Below are 19501 nucleotides of genomic sequence, written 5' to 3'. Positions count from 1 at the left end.
GGCTTAGCGGTTAGGGTGCTGGCTTGGGATCCTAGGATCCTGGGTTCGAATCCTGGTGTTGGCTTAGCGGTTAGGGTGCTGGCTTGGGATCCTAGGATCCTGGGTTCGAATCCTGGTCGATCGCTGAATTAACGCCAGGATGGTTGACTCAGCCTGTCATCCTTCCGTGGTCGGCAAATTGAGTACCAGTTCACTGGTGAGGAAGAGGCGACCAACAGCGTTGGTCATCTGGCATCTGGCCGTAAAATATTGCTTCAAAAGGGGACCAGGGTGCCCAAAAAAGGCCAACCCCCGCTCTGCGGGGAAAAATGGCCTCTAAAGGTGGTTCTTCTTTTCCCTCTCTACTTGCCTATTCACTTTCCATTTTTTTTCCTCGCAGTTTTCTTTTACTTTTAATCATTTTTTAGAATTACGATTATGGATACTATGGTATTCGAAATAGAATTTTTTTTAATCTCAACGCGTTTTTTCTTCGTAGTTTTCTTTTAATAAATATATATATATCACTAATAATATTTGAATATATAAATATATATGTGTGTAAATATGTTTTATAAAAAATTTATAAAATAAATCTTTTTGTAACTTTACCTTCGCTATATACATGGATACAGAACAAACTTTTACTTTTTCTTATTTTGTAAATATGTTGTCCATTATATATAGCAGAATTAAGAGAAAAGAAAGGATAACAAACTTTTTTTTAAAAGTTAAAGATTTAACATATTTCAATGCCACAGCATCATGTTCAGGGGTATATAAGCTACACTTATTTACAAGAACCCAGTTTTAAAAATTATTGGGATCCATAGGGGCAAAAAACTTCCCACAAAACAAACATTCTTCCTTGAATTCAATGTCTGGCAGTTGGGAACGAGTAAAGTTCTAAAAATATATATACAATTGCAGCATATGTGATTCCCAACAGCGAATTATAACTCATTGTTGTACATGGCATATGTAATTAGTAGACTACGGATTTTTATGTTAAGAAAATAGGCCTTTTATGTTTTGAAAAGCGGCATTCTTTTTTTTTTTGTGTGAAAAAATCCCGAAATATTTTTTTTCCCCCGTTTTATTCATTTTTTTTTATTATTACCAAGTTTTTCAGAAATCAGTCAAAAAAAGAACAAAAAATGGTAAGCTTTTTCCTGCACAACATTAAGCACTCTGGGCTAGTAAACAGGTAAAAAATGACGTTCAGGTACCTTTATTGCAACCGCATTGTTTGATAAGTAGAGGACTAGAAGAAATTGACAAGGCCCTTTTAGGAACGGTTAAAGTAGGTGTTTGAAATCATTATCTTGGTAATGTTCTCCTTGGTGAGGCGGTGTCGGCGGTCGGTGAGGACGTTTCTGTAGACGGAGAAGGACCTTTCCACGTCGACGCTGACGATGGGGCAGTACCTCAAGAGGGGGATGTCGGCAAGCTTGACTCCAGCCGGCACACCAACCTCAGATCCGTGCTGATCTCCATCCAGGATCAAAGCCACTGTCCTCAGCACACCAATGTCGGGATTGCGCTGCAGCACCGCCTTGAACTTGGTGAGCAGGATCTCCTTACGGCAGCCTCGGATCTTTTCGAGCTCCTCCTTGGCCTGATGAAGGAGCTGGAAAGCCTTGGCCAGCTCCATGCCGGCCTCCTCCAGCTGCTTAAGGATCTTCGGGATGAACGACACGTGGGCATTTAAAAAGACCAAACTGAGCTTGATGTCCGCCTTTCCGAACAGGTCCTTGGCACTCCGGATTGCCATTGCGTCGTCAACGTTCAGCTGGTCCACAATGTCCTTGACGGCCTCGAAGTGCTCGGCGTAAAACACCATGGCGTCGATCCACGTCCCCCACCGAGTCAGAATGGGCTCCGGGGGAGAGAAAGATTGGGCGGCTGCTCCTTCCAAAGGACAACACGCGACGGGGCTTTGACGAACACCTTCTTCGTCGTGGCAATCAGGTCGTTGATGTCCTTGAACATTTCCCGGACTGTCTCGCAGACACGGTGGAGCACGTGGGCAACGCAAGTCACATGCAGCAAGTCTGGGAAGAGTTCCTTCAGGGCATGGCCGGCCTTGATCATATAGGCCGCGGCGTTGCTGACGAGGACCTTGAGGTACTCCGGCTTGAAATCAGGCCAAAGATAGCGCAGCGTGTCATTGACTGCGCGCACGATCTCCCCGGAGTTGGTCTTCTCCAGAAACATGCACTGGACGAGGTGGGGACGAAAGTACCCCTCCTTGGACAAGCGTCCCACGATGATGTTGGCCACATATCGACCTGCCGAATCGGTCGTCTCGTCGACGGACAGCCAGATGGGCTGCTGTCCGAGGTCGGCACGGATCCCCGCCAAGGCCTCGTCGTAGCACTTGTCAAGGTAGTGCTTTCGAATCCAGCTTTCATCGGGGATCTGGAGAGTGATGTGCTTCTCCAGGAACGACCGGAGGGCAGGGTTTTCCAATTTCGACCATGGGATGCCAGTGGCCAGCATGGCCTGGCACAGCTCCTGAGCCACGACGTTGCACTTGTGCCTCTTTCCGCCACCAAAGTCCTCCATGGTAGCTTGCGTGACCGTCCTCTTCTTCTTCAAGGCCAAGTTGCTCTTGTGGCAGTCTCCTCGGACATGTTGGGCTAGCTCAGACTTCTGTTTCACCCGGAAAGTCTTTTCACAAGCTCGACAGAAAGCCGTGTCACTCGACACGTACTTGAAGGTGGCCCCATCACCGCCAGCGTTGAATTCCTTCAGCCACTTGTCACGAAGAGCAGCACTCATCTTGATAGGAGACTTGTTCACACTTTGTGTACACTCTCTCACTGTAGTACACTGCCTCACTGCTGTACATGCTGGGGACGCAACGCACGCAACTGGACGCAACATTTTGTTTTTGAGATCGATCGCAGTTAAAAATTTCGATCGCAGTTTAAAATTTCGAAAAATTCCCTAATTTTTTTTAGCGTTGCCAGACATTTTCGACCAAAAAGGGCATTTTATTTTATTTTTCCCGAAAAAGGGCGAAATTGTTTTTTTCTCCGAAAATAGCAAAAAAAAATTTTGCGCGCAAAAAAGCCGTTTTATGTGAAAAAATATTTTTTGTTTTTTCACATAAAAATCCGATGTGCAGTAATTAGAAACATCAACTCATATGTTACAACTTTCACACTTGGTCTTCATCATCGTTGTCCTCTCTATTCTCCAGGTCCTCTTCTTCCTCATCTCCCTCATAGGTTTCTTCAACATCTTGTTGTGTTAGTGGGTTTCTACACTCGTCCCCCCCCTTCACACCAACAGTAACTCGTGCATGATAGTCCATTAGCTGCACAACCACACCTCCTGCTGCAGGCAGTCCCCTGTGCTTGACAGCTACAGCTAATGACGTCCATGAGATTTTCTGGTGCAGTTGGTTCATTGGACAGTCGTGGCATTACCTCACCATTTAAAGTGATCTCCCACCCATAGTTCGTTATTTCGACAGTTGGAGGTTCATCCTTGTTTGCAGCCTTCCAAAGCATCATTTGCAGATGTGCTCTATGGATATGGAGGGCTAGGTTTGTGTCTGTTGGCGGAAGGGACTTCAGAGCAGGAGGATTCTTTCGTTTTCGATAAGTCTCATAATGGGGCAGCATTCATTGACTTGCTCTTCTTCTGCCCCTATAGATGTAGGAAGAAGGTTTTCCCAGTTCCTATCAGGTCATTGTAGGTAGCATTGTTCTCTCCCAGAACAGAGTCTAGACCAGCAATATCAGTCTGGTTGGGCATTTTCAAGGCAGACAGTTTACCTTTTCCATTAGGGTTAGATACCGTGTTACAGCCTGAAAGTGCATGCATTCCCAAGATTCCCTTGCATTTCTCTCCGAATTTGGCAACAGTGGCATTAATGTAAAGCACTGATCCGTCCCATGTCTCCATCTGAACACGACAAGATACACTACTTTTCCAGCACAAATATACTAGTAGCACGAATACATCAGTGTCATCACTAAGGATTCGCACAGTTGGAGCTCCCGCCGATGCAGCTCGCAGCGTGTCGCTGATGAGAGCTATGTCTGCTTCATCATGGCACACTATGCCGTTGGCTTGGCTCACAAGTTCAATGCTGTTACCAAGATCATGCTTGCAGAGTATTGTGAGAGCTGCCTTTTGTTGCCCTTGTTTTTAATTATGGCATCTCGACCAGCCAGAGGTGAATTAAAAGTTAGTCGATTTGTAGTGGACCCCTCTCCAGCTCTTCTCTGCCTCTCATGATCCTTTGCACTGATACCTTCATGGTGATCGAAGATGACATACAGTCATGTGAAAAAGTAAGTACACCCCATGTAAAGTTTTGACTTTTTCAACATATTTCAACATAAAGCTATTTGATCTTCATTTCAACAATATTGATAGATAAAGGTGATATAATATAACAAATATCATGAAACATTTACATTTTGTAGTCCATTGTATAATCTATCTATAATTCCAGCAATCTCTGTGTGTGTGTGTGTGTGTGTGTGTGTGTGTGTGTGTGTGTGTGTGTGTGTGTGTGTGTGTGTGTGTGTGTGTGTGTGTGTGTGTGTGTGTGTGTGTGTCTGTTTGCTGTTTCTCGACAACCACGGGTCCGATATACTTTAAACTTGCCAGGTATATTGCTGGGGACCCGAGGATGTGCCTTTTCAAGGTTTCATATTAATCGGACAATTACTTACCGAGCTATGTCCAAAAAACGATTCAACCAATCAGAGAGCAGCGAGCTATCGCGTGTGCCGAACGTGGCGAACACACTCTGCCTCGGACGGCACATTTGAGAGCGTATTCATTTATTTCACGTTGGAAAACTATGTTGCCGTTAAACTATGTTTTAAAACTAATTAAAACTACTATCTATAATTCCACGGGTCCGATAAAAAACACCGTACTCGCAAGCCGTTCGCTTTGGACCAAACCATTTCATGTAAATAGAGGGGGGGGATTGTCACCACTCGCAAGCCGTTCGCTTTGGACCAAACCATTTCATGTAAATAGAGGGGGGGGATATCATTTTAGATATATATATAGTACGGGCATGCCCTAGTTTATATAAACATGAATGCAAATTTCACATGTGGAAAAAGTAAGTACACCACTACATTTATCACTACTTCAAATAACTAAAATTAGAATCAGGTGCACCAGCTCAGGTGCAAATGATTAGAACATCGTTAGAGACGATCTTGGAGGAACCTGTCTTATTTAAACCTCAGACATTTAGTTTGGTTTGCTCTTTGTTGTTGAAGTGTGCGGCGTCACCATGCCTAGATCAAAAGACCTCTCTGAGGCCTTCAGAAAGAAGGTTATAGATGCCTACGAGTCTGGGAAGGGATTTAAAAAGATCTCCAAACAATTTGAAATCAATCATTCGACTGTCCGGAAGATCATCTACAAGTGGAGAAGATTCCAAACAACTGCCAACTTGTTCAGGCCAGGCTGCCCCAGCAAGTTCAGCCCGAGAGCAGACCGCAAGATGCTGAAAGAAGTCTTGAAGAACCACAGAATGTCATCACGGGACCTACAGGTAGCTCTTGCCACTGTTGATGCCAAAGTGCACGAGTCTACCATTAGAAAGAGGCTGCACAAATTTGATCGACATGGGAGGTGTGCCAGGAGGAAACCTTTGCTGTCCAGAAAGAACATCAGGGCAAGACTAAAGTTTGCCAATGAACACCTGGGCAAAGACCAGCACTTCTGGAACAATGTGCTCTGGACAGGTGAGTCAAAGGTAGAGCTATTTGGCCACAGTACCAGAAGACATGTTTGGCGAAAACCAGAGACAGCATTTGACCACAAGAACCTGATACCAACTGTAAAGCATGGTGGTGGAAATATTATGGTTTGGGGCAGCTTTGCTGCATCAGGGCCTGGGCAGCTCACCATCATAGAATCCACTACGAATTATTCAGTGTACCAGAGGGTGCTTGAGGATAATGTGAGGCCATCTGTCGGAAAGTTGAAGCTCAACCCAAGGTGGACCTTGCAACATGACAATGACCCGAAACATACCAGTAAATCCACCAAGGAATGGCTGAAAAGAAAGAAATGGAGCGTTCTGGAATGGCCAAGTCAAAGCCCAGATCTAAATCCCATCGAGATGTTGTGGGGGGATTTGAAACGAGCTGTGCATGCAAGAAACCCCTCAAACATCGCACAGCTGAAAGAATTCTGCATGGAGGAGTGGGCAAAAATTTCTCCCAGTCGATGTCAGAGACTGGTAGACAGTTATAAGAAACGCCTACTTGAGGTTGTTTCTGCCAAATGGGGCAATACCACCTATTAGAGCCAAGGGTGTACTTACTTTTTCCACATGCGAAATTTGCATTTATGTTTATTTAAATTATACAATGGAATACAAAATGTAAATGTTTCATGATATTTGTTATATTATATCACCTTTATCTATCAATATTGTTGAAATGAAGATCAAATAGCTGTATGTTGAAATATGTTGAAAAAGTCAAAACTTTACATGGGGTGTACTTACTTTTTCACGTGACTGTAGGTTTCTGTTCCTTTGTAATTGATGAGGCGAGATTTCATTCCTGCAGTAAGATCACCCACTGTACCTGAGGATGGCCAGACAATGTGGTAAAGCAGCTGAGAGGCATCCACCAACAGAGTATTAGGAGGAGGGGGGTTCGTATGGTGATGCCAAGATGTTTAACTAGCACAGATTTATTTCCCTTTCTTAGGAATCCATACTCATCGATGAGTGATGGAGGCACAGGGCATAGCTCATGATAGAACACAGTGGACAACTCAAGGTTCCTTTTCTGTCCGACTGGTGTTGGGCTAGCGGTTAGGGTGCCGGCTTAGGATCCTAGGATCCTGGGTTCGAATCGCGGTCGATCGCTGAATTAATGCCAGGGGGGTTGACTCAGCCTGTCATCCTTCCGAGGTCGGAAAATTGAGTACCAGTTCACTGGTAATTCCCTGCTTGTCGTTAAAGGCGGCAAAATGGGTTGGCGTCAGGAAGAGCATCCGGCCGTAAAACATTGCTTCAAAAAGGGGATCAAAAAACAACAACAACCACGGTTCCCGAAAAAGGCCAACCCCCGCTTGCGGGGAAAAATGGCCTCTAAAGGTGGTTATTTATATATATATATATATCAGGAGACGAGCAAACATGGCTTCCAGGTTGTAGACAGTTTTGTTTTTCACCTTCAACACCCCGTTTCAGCAGCTGCATGGTTTTCACTTTAGATTTAATTGGGTTGTGGAAACCATCAGGAAGGGATGCCATGAATTTTGTTTTCAGTTATTGTCCAATTTTGAGGGAATCATGTACATTTACCTCATTGTCTGATGCCACTTGTCCATTGATGATGTTGTACAGGGATGTATCTTTAACCGTTTCTGAGTTTAGGTGATTTTAAGATTCATATTGTTATGCATGACGGCTATATTGCATTTTGGATAGTTGGAGGGATTTTAGGAGATTAAAACCATGTTATTTGGATTCCTCGTACGTAAGCGTGACGTCCTCATTTTCAATGATTGTCCTTGGTTCGTGTTTCCAAGAGTTTTCTGATACTGGGATGTTTAAATTTTTGCAGATATGCCAATGAATCACTTTGCATACTTTGTTGTGCCTTTGTGTGTAACGTTGTTCTAATAATAGTTTTTTGCATCCCGAGAGCAGGTGACTAGTACTTTCTGTTTCTGTCTTGCAGAATCCACACTTGTCCGTCTGGCTCAGTCCCACCATCTTTTTAAAATTAATTGGTGTAGTGTCCCTGATCTTGGGAATTTATTACGATTCGTTCTCCATCCCCGTTGAGCTGAAATCTTCTTCACCATTCCAAAGAGCCTTCTTTGTCTATTCTGTCCAATTATTTTTTGTATTTTCCAGCTCTTTTGTCATTCTTCCAGTTGTTGGTGCATATTTGATATTTCTTTTTATATATTTATTTTGTCTTTTTTGCAATTGCTGGGGCTGTATTTGTTGCTGTTTCGTTTTCCTTTGCGGCATCTTCTATTCGCACCTGTTTTTGGAAATTCTTAGCAAGGTGAGTTAGGGATACCTTTTTAGGTTTGTTGTGTTTATGTTTGTTCACAAATTGCATCCGATAGTCTGTTGAACATTTCACATACTCAGCTAGTCCTACACTCATCGCTCTGTGCACCTGGTTGAGTTCAATCAGGCTGGGCCCTCCCTCTCGTCTCGGCAGATACATTCTCGGGATGCACTGGTTTTCGTAAAACATTTGGTGGATGGGAAGGAGTTTTCTTGTTTTGATGTTTAACGTGTTGATTTATGATTGGGCCCAGTTTATTATTCCGCAGCTATATTGGAACACTGGTAATGTGAGCTCGTTTATGGCTTTGATTTTGTTTCTTGGGGAGAGGTATGTTTTCAGGATCAGCTTCGTTCTACATCAGTATTCTTTAGTGATTGTATTTTTTTTTTTTTTTTTTTTGGATACAGAATTTAGGCTCGTGTAAGAGCTAACACATTGAACATGAAAACATGCACAGACAAATGAAACGTGCACGGACAAATGAAACATGCAATGAAGGGAGCGGGAGACAAGAGGGGGAGAGAGGGAAGCACACAAGCACAACAACAGTAGAGAACAGGGACGTTGGTAGATTTGTGGAAGGGGGAGGGCTGGAGGAGGAGGGAAGGGCACACGGTATAAAGCAAATAAACACTTCTAGGAATTTCAGGAAAGAAGTTGGGGATTTAAAGAGACAGATTTGGGGTGTTTTAACGGGGGTAGAAAAGATCAAGGTTTTGGATGGGGGAAGATAAGAGATGGTGGTGAACAGCTGTTTTAAAGACCTGGAGGGAGGAGAGGGATTGAAGAGAGTGAGGGAGTTTGTTCCAGAGGCGGGAGGAAAGAGGAATGCAGGTGAGCAGAGTCCTGATTTTGGCAGATTCACCAAAAGAGGGTTGCTGGCAGATCTTGTGAGTCCTGCAGGAAAATTTGGGGGACAGAGCAAAGACAGAACAGGGGGAGCAAGGCCAGAGAGGAGTCAGTCGAAGACAGAAAGACCACCAACCTGTCTGCGATAAGAGAGAGAAAGGCCCGCACCCGCAGCGGTTGTCCAAAAACGAACTCCGCCGCGGAGGCGCGCAGGTCGTCCTTGGGCGCCGTCCGGAGGCCCAGCAGGACCCAGGGGAGCCTGTCGACCCAGCCGCCGTCGCGGAGGGTGGCCCGGAACGCGGCCTTCAAGGAGCGGTGGAAGCGCTCGCACAGGCCGTTGGCCTGGGGGTGGTAGGCCGTGGTTCGGTGTAGCTGGACCCCGAGCCCCCGCGCGACCGCCCCGCAGAGCTCCGAGGTGAACTGGGGGCCGCGGTCAGACGAGATGTCCGAGGGGGCGCCGAACCGGGCAACCCAGGTGGTGATGAACGCCTGTGCGACGTCCGCCGCCGTCGTCGTCGCCAAAGGCACGGCCTCCGGCCACCGGGTGGTGCGGTCCACCATGGTGAGGACATGGGTGAAACCCCGCGAGGGGGGCAGAGGTCCCACCAGGTCCACGTGAACATGGTCGAACCGACGTTCCGGCACCGTAAACGGGGCCAAGGGGGCCTGGGTGTGTCGGTGCACCTTTGCGCGCTGGCACGCGAGGCACGTCCTGGTCCAGCCGCGGACGGCCTTCCGGAGGCCATGCCAGACATGTCGGCGACCAACCTCTGGGAGGCCTTCGTGCCCGGGTGGGACAGGCCGTGGATGGCGTCAAAGACCTGGCGCTGCCAGCCTGCGGGCACGATGGGGCGAGGCCGCCCGAGGGTGACGTCGCAAACGAGGGCCGTGCCTGCGCCGTCGAAGGGCACCTCGGTGACGCGGAGGCCCGTGACGGCGGTCCGCAGGGCCTGGACCCCGGGGTCGGCGGCCTGGTCCGCCGCCATCCGGGCATAGTCGATGCCAAGGTGGACTGCGTGGGCGACGGCCAGTGAAAGGCAATCGGCCACCGGGTTGTCCTTTCCCGCGACGTGCCGGATGTCCGTCGTGTACTCGGACACAGCCGCGAGGTGACGCTGTTGCCGGGCCGACCACGGCTCGGCGACCTTGCCCATCGCGAAAACCAGCAGCTTGTGGTCGACGAAGGCCGTGAACGCACGGCCCTCGAGCAGATGGCGGAAGTGCCTGACCGCCAGGTGAAGCCCAAGCAACTCGCGGTCGAAGGTACTGTACCGGCGTTCGGGCGGGCGAAGCTGCCGGCTGAAGAACGCCAGCGGTTGCCAAGCACCACGCACCCATTGCTCGTACACCGCGCCCACCGCGTAGTCCGAGGCATCGGAGGTGAGGGCGATCGGTGCACCGGGCACCGGGTGCGCGAGCATGGTGGCGTTGCCCAAGGCGAGCTTCGCGCCCGAGAACGCCGCGGCCATCTGCCCGGTCCAGGTAACGTCACCTTTGCCCGGCTTCCCTCGAAGGGCCGCGTGTAAGGGGCGCAGGAGCTGGGCGATGCGGGGCAGGAACCGATGGTAAAAGTTTACCATGCCCAGGAACTCCTGGAGCCCCTTGATCGTGCGGGGGCGCGGAAACCTTCACCGCCTCCACCTTGGCCGGTAGGGGGACGGCCCCGTGCCTGGTGACGCGGTGCCCCAAAAAGTCGATGCTGGTGACGCCGAACCGGCACTAGGCGGGGTTCACGATGAGGCCATGCTGGCCCAGGCGTTCGAAGAGCGTGCAGAGGTGATGAAGGTGCTCTTCGCGCGACGCGCTGGCGACGAGGATGTCGTCCAGGTAGACGTACAAAAAATCCAAGCCGAGCAAGACGCTGTCCATTAGGCGCTGGAACGCCTGAGCCGCATTTTTCAAACCGAAGGGCATCCGAAGAAATTCGAAAAGCCCGAACGGCGTGATGACAGCCGTCTTCGGGATGTCCTCCGGCCTGACAGGAACCTGATGGTAGCCGCGCACGAGGTCCACCTTTGAAAAGAAGGACATGCCTGCCAACCGGGCGGAGAAGGCCTGTATGTGGGGGACGGGGTAGCGGTCGGGGGTGGTGGCGTCGTTGAGGCGCCGGTAGTCCCCGCACGGTCGCCATCCCCCGCCGGGCTTGGGCACGATGTGGAGCAGCGATGCCCACGCTCTCTCGGAGCGCCGCACGATGCCGAGCCGCTCCAGTGTGGTGAATTCCGCTTTCGCTACCGCGAGCTTCGTCGGCTCGAGGCGGCGTGCCCGGGCGTAGACCAGTGGCCCGGCGGTGGGGATGTGGTGTTCCACCCCATGCTTGACGGTCCCCGCCGAGAAGGTCGGCCACGTGAGGGCCGGGAAACCCGCGAGGAGGCGGGTGAATTCGTCCGCTGCCGGAAGCGTACAGATCAACCTGGCCGGAACCGAACCGCTCAGCAAGCCGCTCGGCGAGCCGCTCGATGAGCCGCTCTGTGAGCTGCTCAACGAGCCGGGCAGCGCGCACGCGAGTGAGCTGAACGTCTCAGCCTGGACAAGCCTTCTGCACTTTACATTGACCAGTAATCCATTAGCACATAAGAAGTCCGCGCCGAGCAGTGCCATGGGCATGTCGGCCGTAACGAACGACCAACGGAAAACCTGCCCTCCGAACCGCAGGGAGAGATAGCGTTTTCCGTACGTGCGTATAGACGTACCATTGGCCGCAAGCAACGCGGGACCTCGGCCCGCGGTTTGCTTGTCGGACGTACCGGCAGGAACGACACTCACCTGCGCTCCCGTGTCGCACAGGTAACGGCGCCCGGACAAGGTGTCCGTTATGTACAGAAGGCTGTTTGAATTGCCGACGCTCACAGTTGCCACCGAGTCGGCTCGCCCGTTTCCCGACCTGCCGAATGAGCACGGCGGGCGACACTGCCGAGCCCCGTGGCCGAACTTGGCGTGGAAGAAACACCAGGTGGGCGGCTGCGGCGTCGGAGGCCGCGGTTTTCTTCGCGGCGGTGGTGGTGGTGGGCGGGGCGTGGCGGCGGACACGAGGTGCGGTGCATCAGGGAAAGCCTCGGGAGCCTCGGGAGCGGCGACCGCGCCAAGACTCGCCTGCGTGTCCAAAGCCGCGTAGTATTTGTCGGCCTCGGCAGCGAGCGCACGGGGTTCCGTTAACGCGGAACCGGCCAAAGCGAGGCGGACTCGTGCTGGCAGCTGGTGTCGAAATAACGCCCGGAATAGAGCGTTCGGGGTTTAGTCGCCCATGAGCGCCAGCATATGATCCATACGGACCGACGGTCGCGTGTCCCCAATCTCAGGGAGGTCCAAGAGGCGATCGGCCCGTGCGTCCACCGTAAGGCCGAACGTGGCGAGGAGACGCTTGACCGCCTCGTACTTGCCGTCGGCAGGTGGATCCCTTAGGATCGATACGACGCGGGTGGCCGTGCCGGGCCCGAGGGCGGCGACCACGTGGCAGTACATGGTCTCGTCCACCGTGATGCCTCGAAGTCGGAACTGGGCTTCTGCCTGCAGGAATCAAACTTCGGCTTGTGACTCCCAGAATTCGGGGAGCTTGATGGAGACCGCGTTTGTAGCCATTGTTGCGGCGATTTCGGGTGGTCAGCGACGGCTGACTCGAATGTCGGAGGTCACCAATGAAGTGCGCGGTGCTACGTGCGCGACTTGCTACCAAGGAGGAAGCTGACAACGCGGTAAGTTTAATGTTCTTTATTAAAAGAGGTCACTGTAGCACTGGCGCGCTCCCGGTGTATATCCTCAGGCCACGCCTACCCCTCGGCGTGGCCGCCGCCCACATGGTGCGTGGAATTATGTCACCACGCCAGTGAGCTTCCGTGTCTGCCGTGCGTGTGTGTGTATATGTGTGTGTGTGTGTGTGTGTGTGTGTGTGTGTGTGTGTGTGTGTGTGTGTGTGTGTGTGTGTGTACGTGTGTACGTACGTGTACGTACGTGCGTGTGTGTTTCACTGTCGGATGGTGACGCAATCACCCTGAATGGGCAATGTTCTTGCTTCTATTAAACACACTCTATGTCCATGTTGTACTAACTGATGTGTTTATTTAACGTCATTTTGAAACAATGATGGTTACTTTGGTCTTTACGAATAACAAAGGCAAAGGTATTCACGAGTGCAAGAGCGGAAGGTAAAGTAAAACAAGGTGAGAAGGCGCGTCCTTACCTTGGCAAAGAAGCGAAAGGTAGAAAGTCGCTGGAGGGAGAGGAAGAGTGTGAGAAGAACAATGAAGAGGATGAAGAGAGCTAACTGGAGTAACGAGGTCTGTGAGGATGCCGGAGCTGAGGAATCTGAGGAAGAATGACCGAACTCGCCCTCGCCCTCGTCCCCGTCCCCGTCCATGTCCATGTTCATTTCCATTTCCTTTCCTCCCTGTCCTTGACTTGATGTCTTTAAATTATTCCGGGCATGAGAAAAGCAACGACAAAAGGACAACGGGAAGGTAAACGAGGGATATGATACAAACGAGAAAAAGGGCGGAGTCAAAGAATGTGCATAATAAAGAAGAAGAAGATCATTGATTGAAGAAGTCGTGCACTGTTACCTCGGGGCCTCGGGCTCGTGTTCATGCGGTGTAAGCTCGGGATAACTGTCGGGCGGTGTAAGCTCGGGAATCTGGTCAGGCGGTGTAAGGTTGCTGTTGTCGTGCGGATGCTGTGCTGGAAAAACGCTCAATAAATGAGAGAGCTTGATATTGTATTAAATAAAAGCGAAAACAATGTAGAATAAAATAAAGTATAATTGGCGATGTGTGTTTGTCTCAGACCAATCACGTGATGGAGATACACGGCATCAGTCATGAGTTCCAATAAATAATTCTATAATTTTGTTGTCGCGGTTTTAGAGCGGTGTATGAATTAAATGCGCTGTTTCCATTGATCGAATCGAACGATTAGCGATGTCTCGATAATTACCAATAGCAGCAGTTCCCAAACCCAGGGTCGTGAGGACCTCGTGATGGGTCGCGGATGACGACGCTTCCCTCGATGTTACAGCCATGTAGGTGTTCAAACGTTGGCAGCTCTTCCATGCGCCTCGATCCTGTTTTTCAAAAAAAAAGAAAGAAAAAGCTCATTGTGAACTCTTCACAAATCCAGGGGTTTTCAGGATCATTTCATGGCGATTTGCTCCTCCAGTATCTATTTTCGGTACCATTTGGGTTGTGAAGCGAATGTGATTTCAATGTTAGTATGACGAGTGCACCTGCTCACTACGGGAGCGGCAGGAAGGGTTAGGTCTCCTAGCAACCATTGGAATTGGTTTAAAATACCTTTAGTCGGTGCAGTATCCTCCTTTATTGTACCAGGTGTATCGCCCCTATTTGTATGCACCCTGTGTGGCTGCTGTTTACGTCATTGCTGGGAGCACAGCTATGCTGCTGATGCAGTGCCCCCTGTTTCCAGTTAGCTGGTGTTCATTTTGACCTCAGAAGGATGGCAGGCTGAGTCAACCCACCTGGTGTAATTTAACGGCACGACAGGGGCTCAAACTCAAGACACTCATAAGATCTTCAGCCACCACCTTTACCGTTAAGGCAACACCAGGCTTATGGTACTGATTGTACCTTTTCATTGTTCTACACTTTTCAAAACATATGTGATGATGATTGTCCATAGAATCGACTCGGATGGCCTTTGATTCCATACTAAACCGTAATTAGCTCCAATTAATGGATTCGCTCCAAATGACTCCAATAAACCTATAATGAACCTCTAATGACTGATTACCTCCGAATGACTCCAATAAACCGATAATGAACCTCTAATGACTGATTACCTCCAAATGACTCCAATAAACCTATGGTGGACTTCTAATGATTGATTACCTCCTAATGACTCCAATAAACCTTTGGTGGACCTCTAATGACTGATTACCTCCAAATGACTCCAATAAACCGATGGTGGACCTCTAATGACTGATTAGCACCAAATGACTCCAATAAACTGATGGTGAACTTCTAATGACTGATTAGCACCAAATGACTCCAATAAACCGATGGTGAACCTCTAATGACTGATCACCTCCAAATGACTCCAATAAACCGATGGTGGACCTCTAATGACTGATTACCTTCAAATGATTCCAATAAACCTGTGGTGGACCTCTAATGACTGATCACCTCCAAATGACTCCAATAAACCTATAATGAACCTCTAATGACTGATTACCTCCAAATGACTCCAATAAACCGATGGTGGACCTCTAATGACTGATTACCTCCAAATGACTCCAACAAACTGATAGAGGACCTCTAATGACTGATTACCTCCGAATGACTCCAATAAACCTATAATGAACCTCCAATGACTGATTACCTCCAAATGACTCCAATAAACCTATAATGAACCTCTAATGGCTGATTACCTCCAAATGACTCCAATAAACCGATAATGAACCTCTAATGACTGATTACCTCCAAATGACTCCAATAAACCTATGGTGGACTTCTAATGATTGATTACCTCCTAAAGACTCCAATAAACCTTTGGTGGACCTCTAATGACTGATTAGCACCAAATGACTCCAATAAACCGATGGTGGACCTCTAATGACTGATTAGCACCAAATGACTCCAATAAACTGATGGTGGACTTCTAATGACTGATTAGCACCAAATGACTCCAATAAACCTATGGTGGACCTCTAATGACTGATCACCTCCAAATGACTCCAATAAACCGATGGTGGACCTCTAATGACTGATTACCTTCAAATGATTCCAATAAACCTGTGGTGGACCTCTAATGACTGATTACCTTCAAATGACTCCAATAAACCTGTGGTGGACCTCTAATGACTGATTACCTTCAAATGACTCCAATAAACCTGTGGTGAACCTTTAATGACTGATGATTCTGATCTGTGCTTGGAAGTATCGACCGCAAATGTCACACTGGTTACCACTGGTTGGTCCTGTTGGTTGACGTTGTCGGAGTCTGCGTCGTGTTCGCTTATCGATGTCAAGCTGGATGCGACATGCGCCATGTTGGCCTGGCTAGAACTCCATTTTCCCATGTTTATACCATATTTCTTCAGATTGGCCTTAAAACGGTCCTTCAATCGCTTATTTTGACCTCGCTGATTTGACCTTCCTTGCTTCAGTTCAGAGCAGAAAAGCTTCTTCGGCATCGAAGTGGCTAACCCAATGTAGCTGTGCTTTGATAACTGCAGCCTCGATGCCTGCCATGCCAGCTCTACACTTAGTACTTCCTGTCTGGAACCTCATCCTTCCAGGGAATCCTTAGGATCTTTCTCAGGGAAGCCAGAAGGAAGTGGTTGAGCTTCTGAATATGACCGATGTAAGTGGTGCATCCCTGCTGCATACCATATTGATGTCAAAATGGCAGCTTTGTACACCTTTACCTGGTCATGACAGTTCAATCGTCAGTGTCCAGACGGAAGCCAAACAGTTCAATCTTGGTTTCATCAGACCACAGAATCTTGTTTCTCACAGTCTGAGAGTCCTTTAGGTGCTTTTTTGCAAACTCCAAGCGGGCTTTCATGTGTCTTTCACTGAGGAGAGGCTTCTGTCTGGCCACTCTGCCATAAAGCCCAGATCGGTGGAGGGTTGCAGTGATGGTTGTCCTTCTGGAAGTTTCTCCCATCTCCACACAGGATCTCTGGAGCTCAGCCAGAGTGACCATCGGGTTCTTGGTCACCTCTCTTACCAAGGCCCTCTCCCCCGATTGCTCAGTTTGGCCGGGCGGCCAGCTCCAGGAAGAGTCGTGGTTGTTCCAAACTTCTTCCATTTAAGAATTATGGAGGCCACTGTGCACCTGGGAACCTTCAATGCAGCAGACATTTTTTGTGGGCTTCCCCAGATCTGTGCCTCGACACAATCCTGTCTCTGAGCTCTGCAGGCAGTTCCTTCGACCTCATGGCTTGGTTTTTGCTCTGATACGCATTGTCAGCTGTGAGCCCTTATATAGACAGGTGTGTGCCTCTCCAAATCATGTCCAATCAATTGAATTTACCAGAGGGCGACTCCAATCAAGGTGTAGAAACATCTCAAAGATGATCAAGAGAAATGGGAGGCACCTGAGCTAAATTTCAAGTGTCATAGCAAAGGGTATGAATACTTATGTCAATGTGATATTTCAGTTTTTTCTTTTTAATAAATTTGCAAAACTTTCTAAAATCCTGTTTTCTCTTTGTCATTATGGGGTATTGTGTAGATTGATGAGGGAAAAAATGAATTTAAACTATTTCAGCATGAGGCTGCAACATAACAAAATGTGAAAAAAGTGAAGGGGTCTGAATACTTTCTGAATGCACTGTATTTAAAGAATTGGGTACTGGCGCACACACACACACACATACACACACATACATACACATACATACACACACACATACACACACACACACACACACACACACACACACACACACACACACACACACACACACTGTCCAATCGAGATCGACCCGATGATGAGGATGATTCAAAGAATACTTACTCTGCGCAGTCAACTTGGTGCGAGGCAACTTTTCTGTTTTTGAAAGGTTTTTTTTATTTGATTCAATATGGCTCTTCAATCAAACTCCCTCACTCTCTTCAATCCCACTCCTCCCTCCAGGTCTTTAAAACAGCTGTTCACCACCATCTCTTATCTTCCCCCATCCAAAACCTTGATCTTTTCTACCCCTTTAGGAGTCGCGGAAGGCGAGAGAACGAGGCCATTCGTAGGGTTCGAAGATGGTTTATTGTAACAGCAAGATCCAGCACACTAAACTCGAACGGAAGTCGGCATGCTTATATAAAGCCAAAAGCCCTCCTCCGGCAACCGCGCGTGCGTCACGTCCGCACAACCACAAGTCCAACAGGCCCGTGCACGTGTATTATGCCCAAATAAGGTAATCACATAAGGTAACCGCCACATGCGGTTACCTGCACAAAAGGTAACAGCCACACCCCCGTTAATTCACCCCAAATCCACTTTTTTGAAATACCGACTTCTTTCTTTCCTGGAAGTTCCAGCAGTGTCCATGTGTTTTATACTTTCTCACCCCCCACATCCCCTCCCCCGCTTTCCCATGCCTCCTCCCCCCAAGCCTTCTCCCTCCCACAGATCTCCCGATGTCCCTGTTCTCTGCTGTTGTACTTGTGTGCTTCCCTCTCTCTCCCCATCTTGTCTCCCGCTCCTTTTATTGCATGTTGTGTGTGTCCGTTTGTTGTTGTTTTTTTGTGATTGATGTTAGCTCTTACACGAGCCTCAATCTTGTATACAAAAAAAATAAAAAATAAAATAAAAAAGGCTGCCAGACCATGTGAGCGATGACATCATAAATTTATATTCTCTAATATAATTGTTGCATAGATCACGCTCAATAAATATGAAACTGATCAGACGAAGCGTTGTCCCTGTCAAATTATGATGCCATAATTAAGGCACCAAAGACGTCATCGTTAACAACACTTATTCCCCATGTGGAGTTCTTTGCAATGAGGCACGTTTCAATTTTTTAATATGGAGCAGTTTCGGAGATGTAGAGGTGCGAAGTTTTTCAAAGATGGCGCCTGTACCACGTGAACTATGATGTCATAATTGTCACTAAAATTCTGCAGGTGGGGGCGCTCCTATGGTGAAAATTTCGTGCCAATCGGACGAACGGTTGCACAGATAAAAAATTCATAATGATCAGATCAAGCGTTGTACTTGTCGAATTATGACGTCATAATTAAGGTATCGATGACATTGTGGCGGACACAATGGCTCGCTGGCGCGGTGACATCATGCCGCGCACCAAGAGGGTGTCGGCCACGCCCGAGGGGTAGGCGTGGCCTCGGGATATACACGGGGCGCGCAGCCCCGAGCACTTCAGTGCTACAGTTTGAGCTATTGAATAAAGACTCTTTTGACCCTACTCGTTGTGGCTTACCTTCGTTGGCAAACACGTTGCGTGCGTAGCACCACGCTACATTGGTGACCCCTTTTGGTTCAGCCGTCGCTGACCACAGAACGCGCCATGGCCAACAACGCGGTAGCGGTGAAGCTCCCTGAGTTTTGGGAAGCTCAGGCCGAAGTATGGTTCGTGCAGGCCGAGGCACAGTTCCAACTTCGAGGTGTAACGGCGGATGAGACGCGTTATTACCACGTCATCGCCGCCCTCGGGCCCGGCACAGCCGCCCGAGTCTTGTCCGTCCTGCGGAACCCACCGGCCGACAACAGGTACGAGGCGCTCAAGCGTCTCCTCATCGCCACGTTCGGCCTCACGGAGTGCGAGCGGGCCGACCGCCTCCTGGACCTTCCCGATCTCAGCGACACACGACCATCGGTCCGGATGGACTACATGCTTTCGCTGCTGGGTGACAAAGCCCCGGATTTTTTATTCCGGGCGCTCTTTCTACGCCAGCTACCGGCACAGGTTCGCCTCGCGTTGGCCGGTTCCAAAATAAAGGAACCCCGTGCTCTGGCCGTCGAGGCCGACAAGTTTTTCACGGCTTGTGACACGCGGACGAGAGTCGGTGCAGCCGTCGCGGCTCCCGAGGCTGATGCTGATGCACACCTCGTGGATCCCGAGGCTGATGCCGATGCACACCTCGTGGCCGCCACCAAGTCCCGCCCACCACCACCGCGAAAGCCGTGGCCTCCGCCTCCGCCGCAAACCTGGTGCC

At 49.1% G+C, this 19501-nt stretch overlaps 1 protein-coding gene across 3 annotated transcripts in view; it reads right to left on the bottom strand.

Annotated features, from left to right (window-relative positions):
- The window catches only part of LOC137439987 (1-acyl-sn-glycerol-3-phosphate acyltransferase alpha), a 114278-nt gene extending 96664 nt beyond the window's left edge, over nucleotides 1-17614 (bottom strand). Inside the window, exons 1-4 of one of the 3 annotated variants that reach the window (XM_078768538.1) lie at nucleotides 17343-17614; nucleotides 13797-13923; nucleotides 13427-13541; nucleotides 13048-13272 (exon numbers count right to left, since the gene is read on the bottom strand). In XM_078768538.1, the coding sequence (XP_078624664.1) occupies nucleotides 13048-13242 (195 nt within the window). In that variant the 5' untranslated portion in view covers nucleotides 13243-13272; nucleotides 13427-13541; nucleotides 13797-13923; nucleotides 17343-17614. Of the gene's footprint in view, nucleotides 1-13047; nucleotides 13365-13426; nucleotides 13542-13796; nucleotides 13924-17342 lie in introns of those variants that run through there. The other 2 variants (XM_078768539.1, XM_068136319.2) reach the window with 2 other exon arrangements.
- Nucleotides 17615-19501: the final 1887 nt, after the last annotated feature.

The sequence above is a fragment of the Myxine glutinosa genome, chromosome 14, assembly GCF_964187855.1.
Source record: "Myxine glutinosa chromosome 14, kmMyxGlut1.1, whole genome shotgun sequence".
Lineage (NCBI taxonomy): Eukaryota > Metazoa > Chordata > Myxini > Myxiniformes > Myxinidae > Myxine > Myxine glutinosa.
Note: the sequence above shows the minus strand (reverse complement) of the source record. Positions and strands in the feature narration are given on the sequence as shown.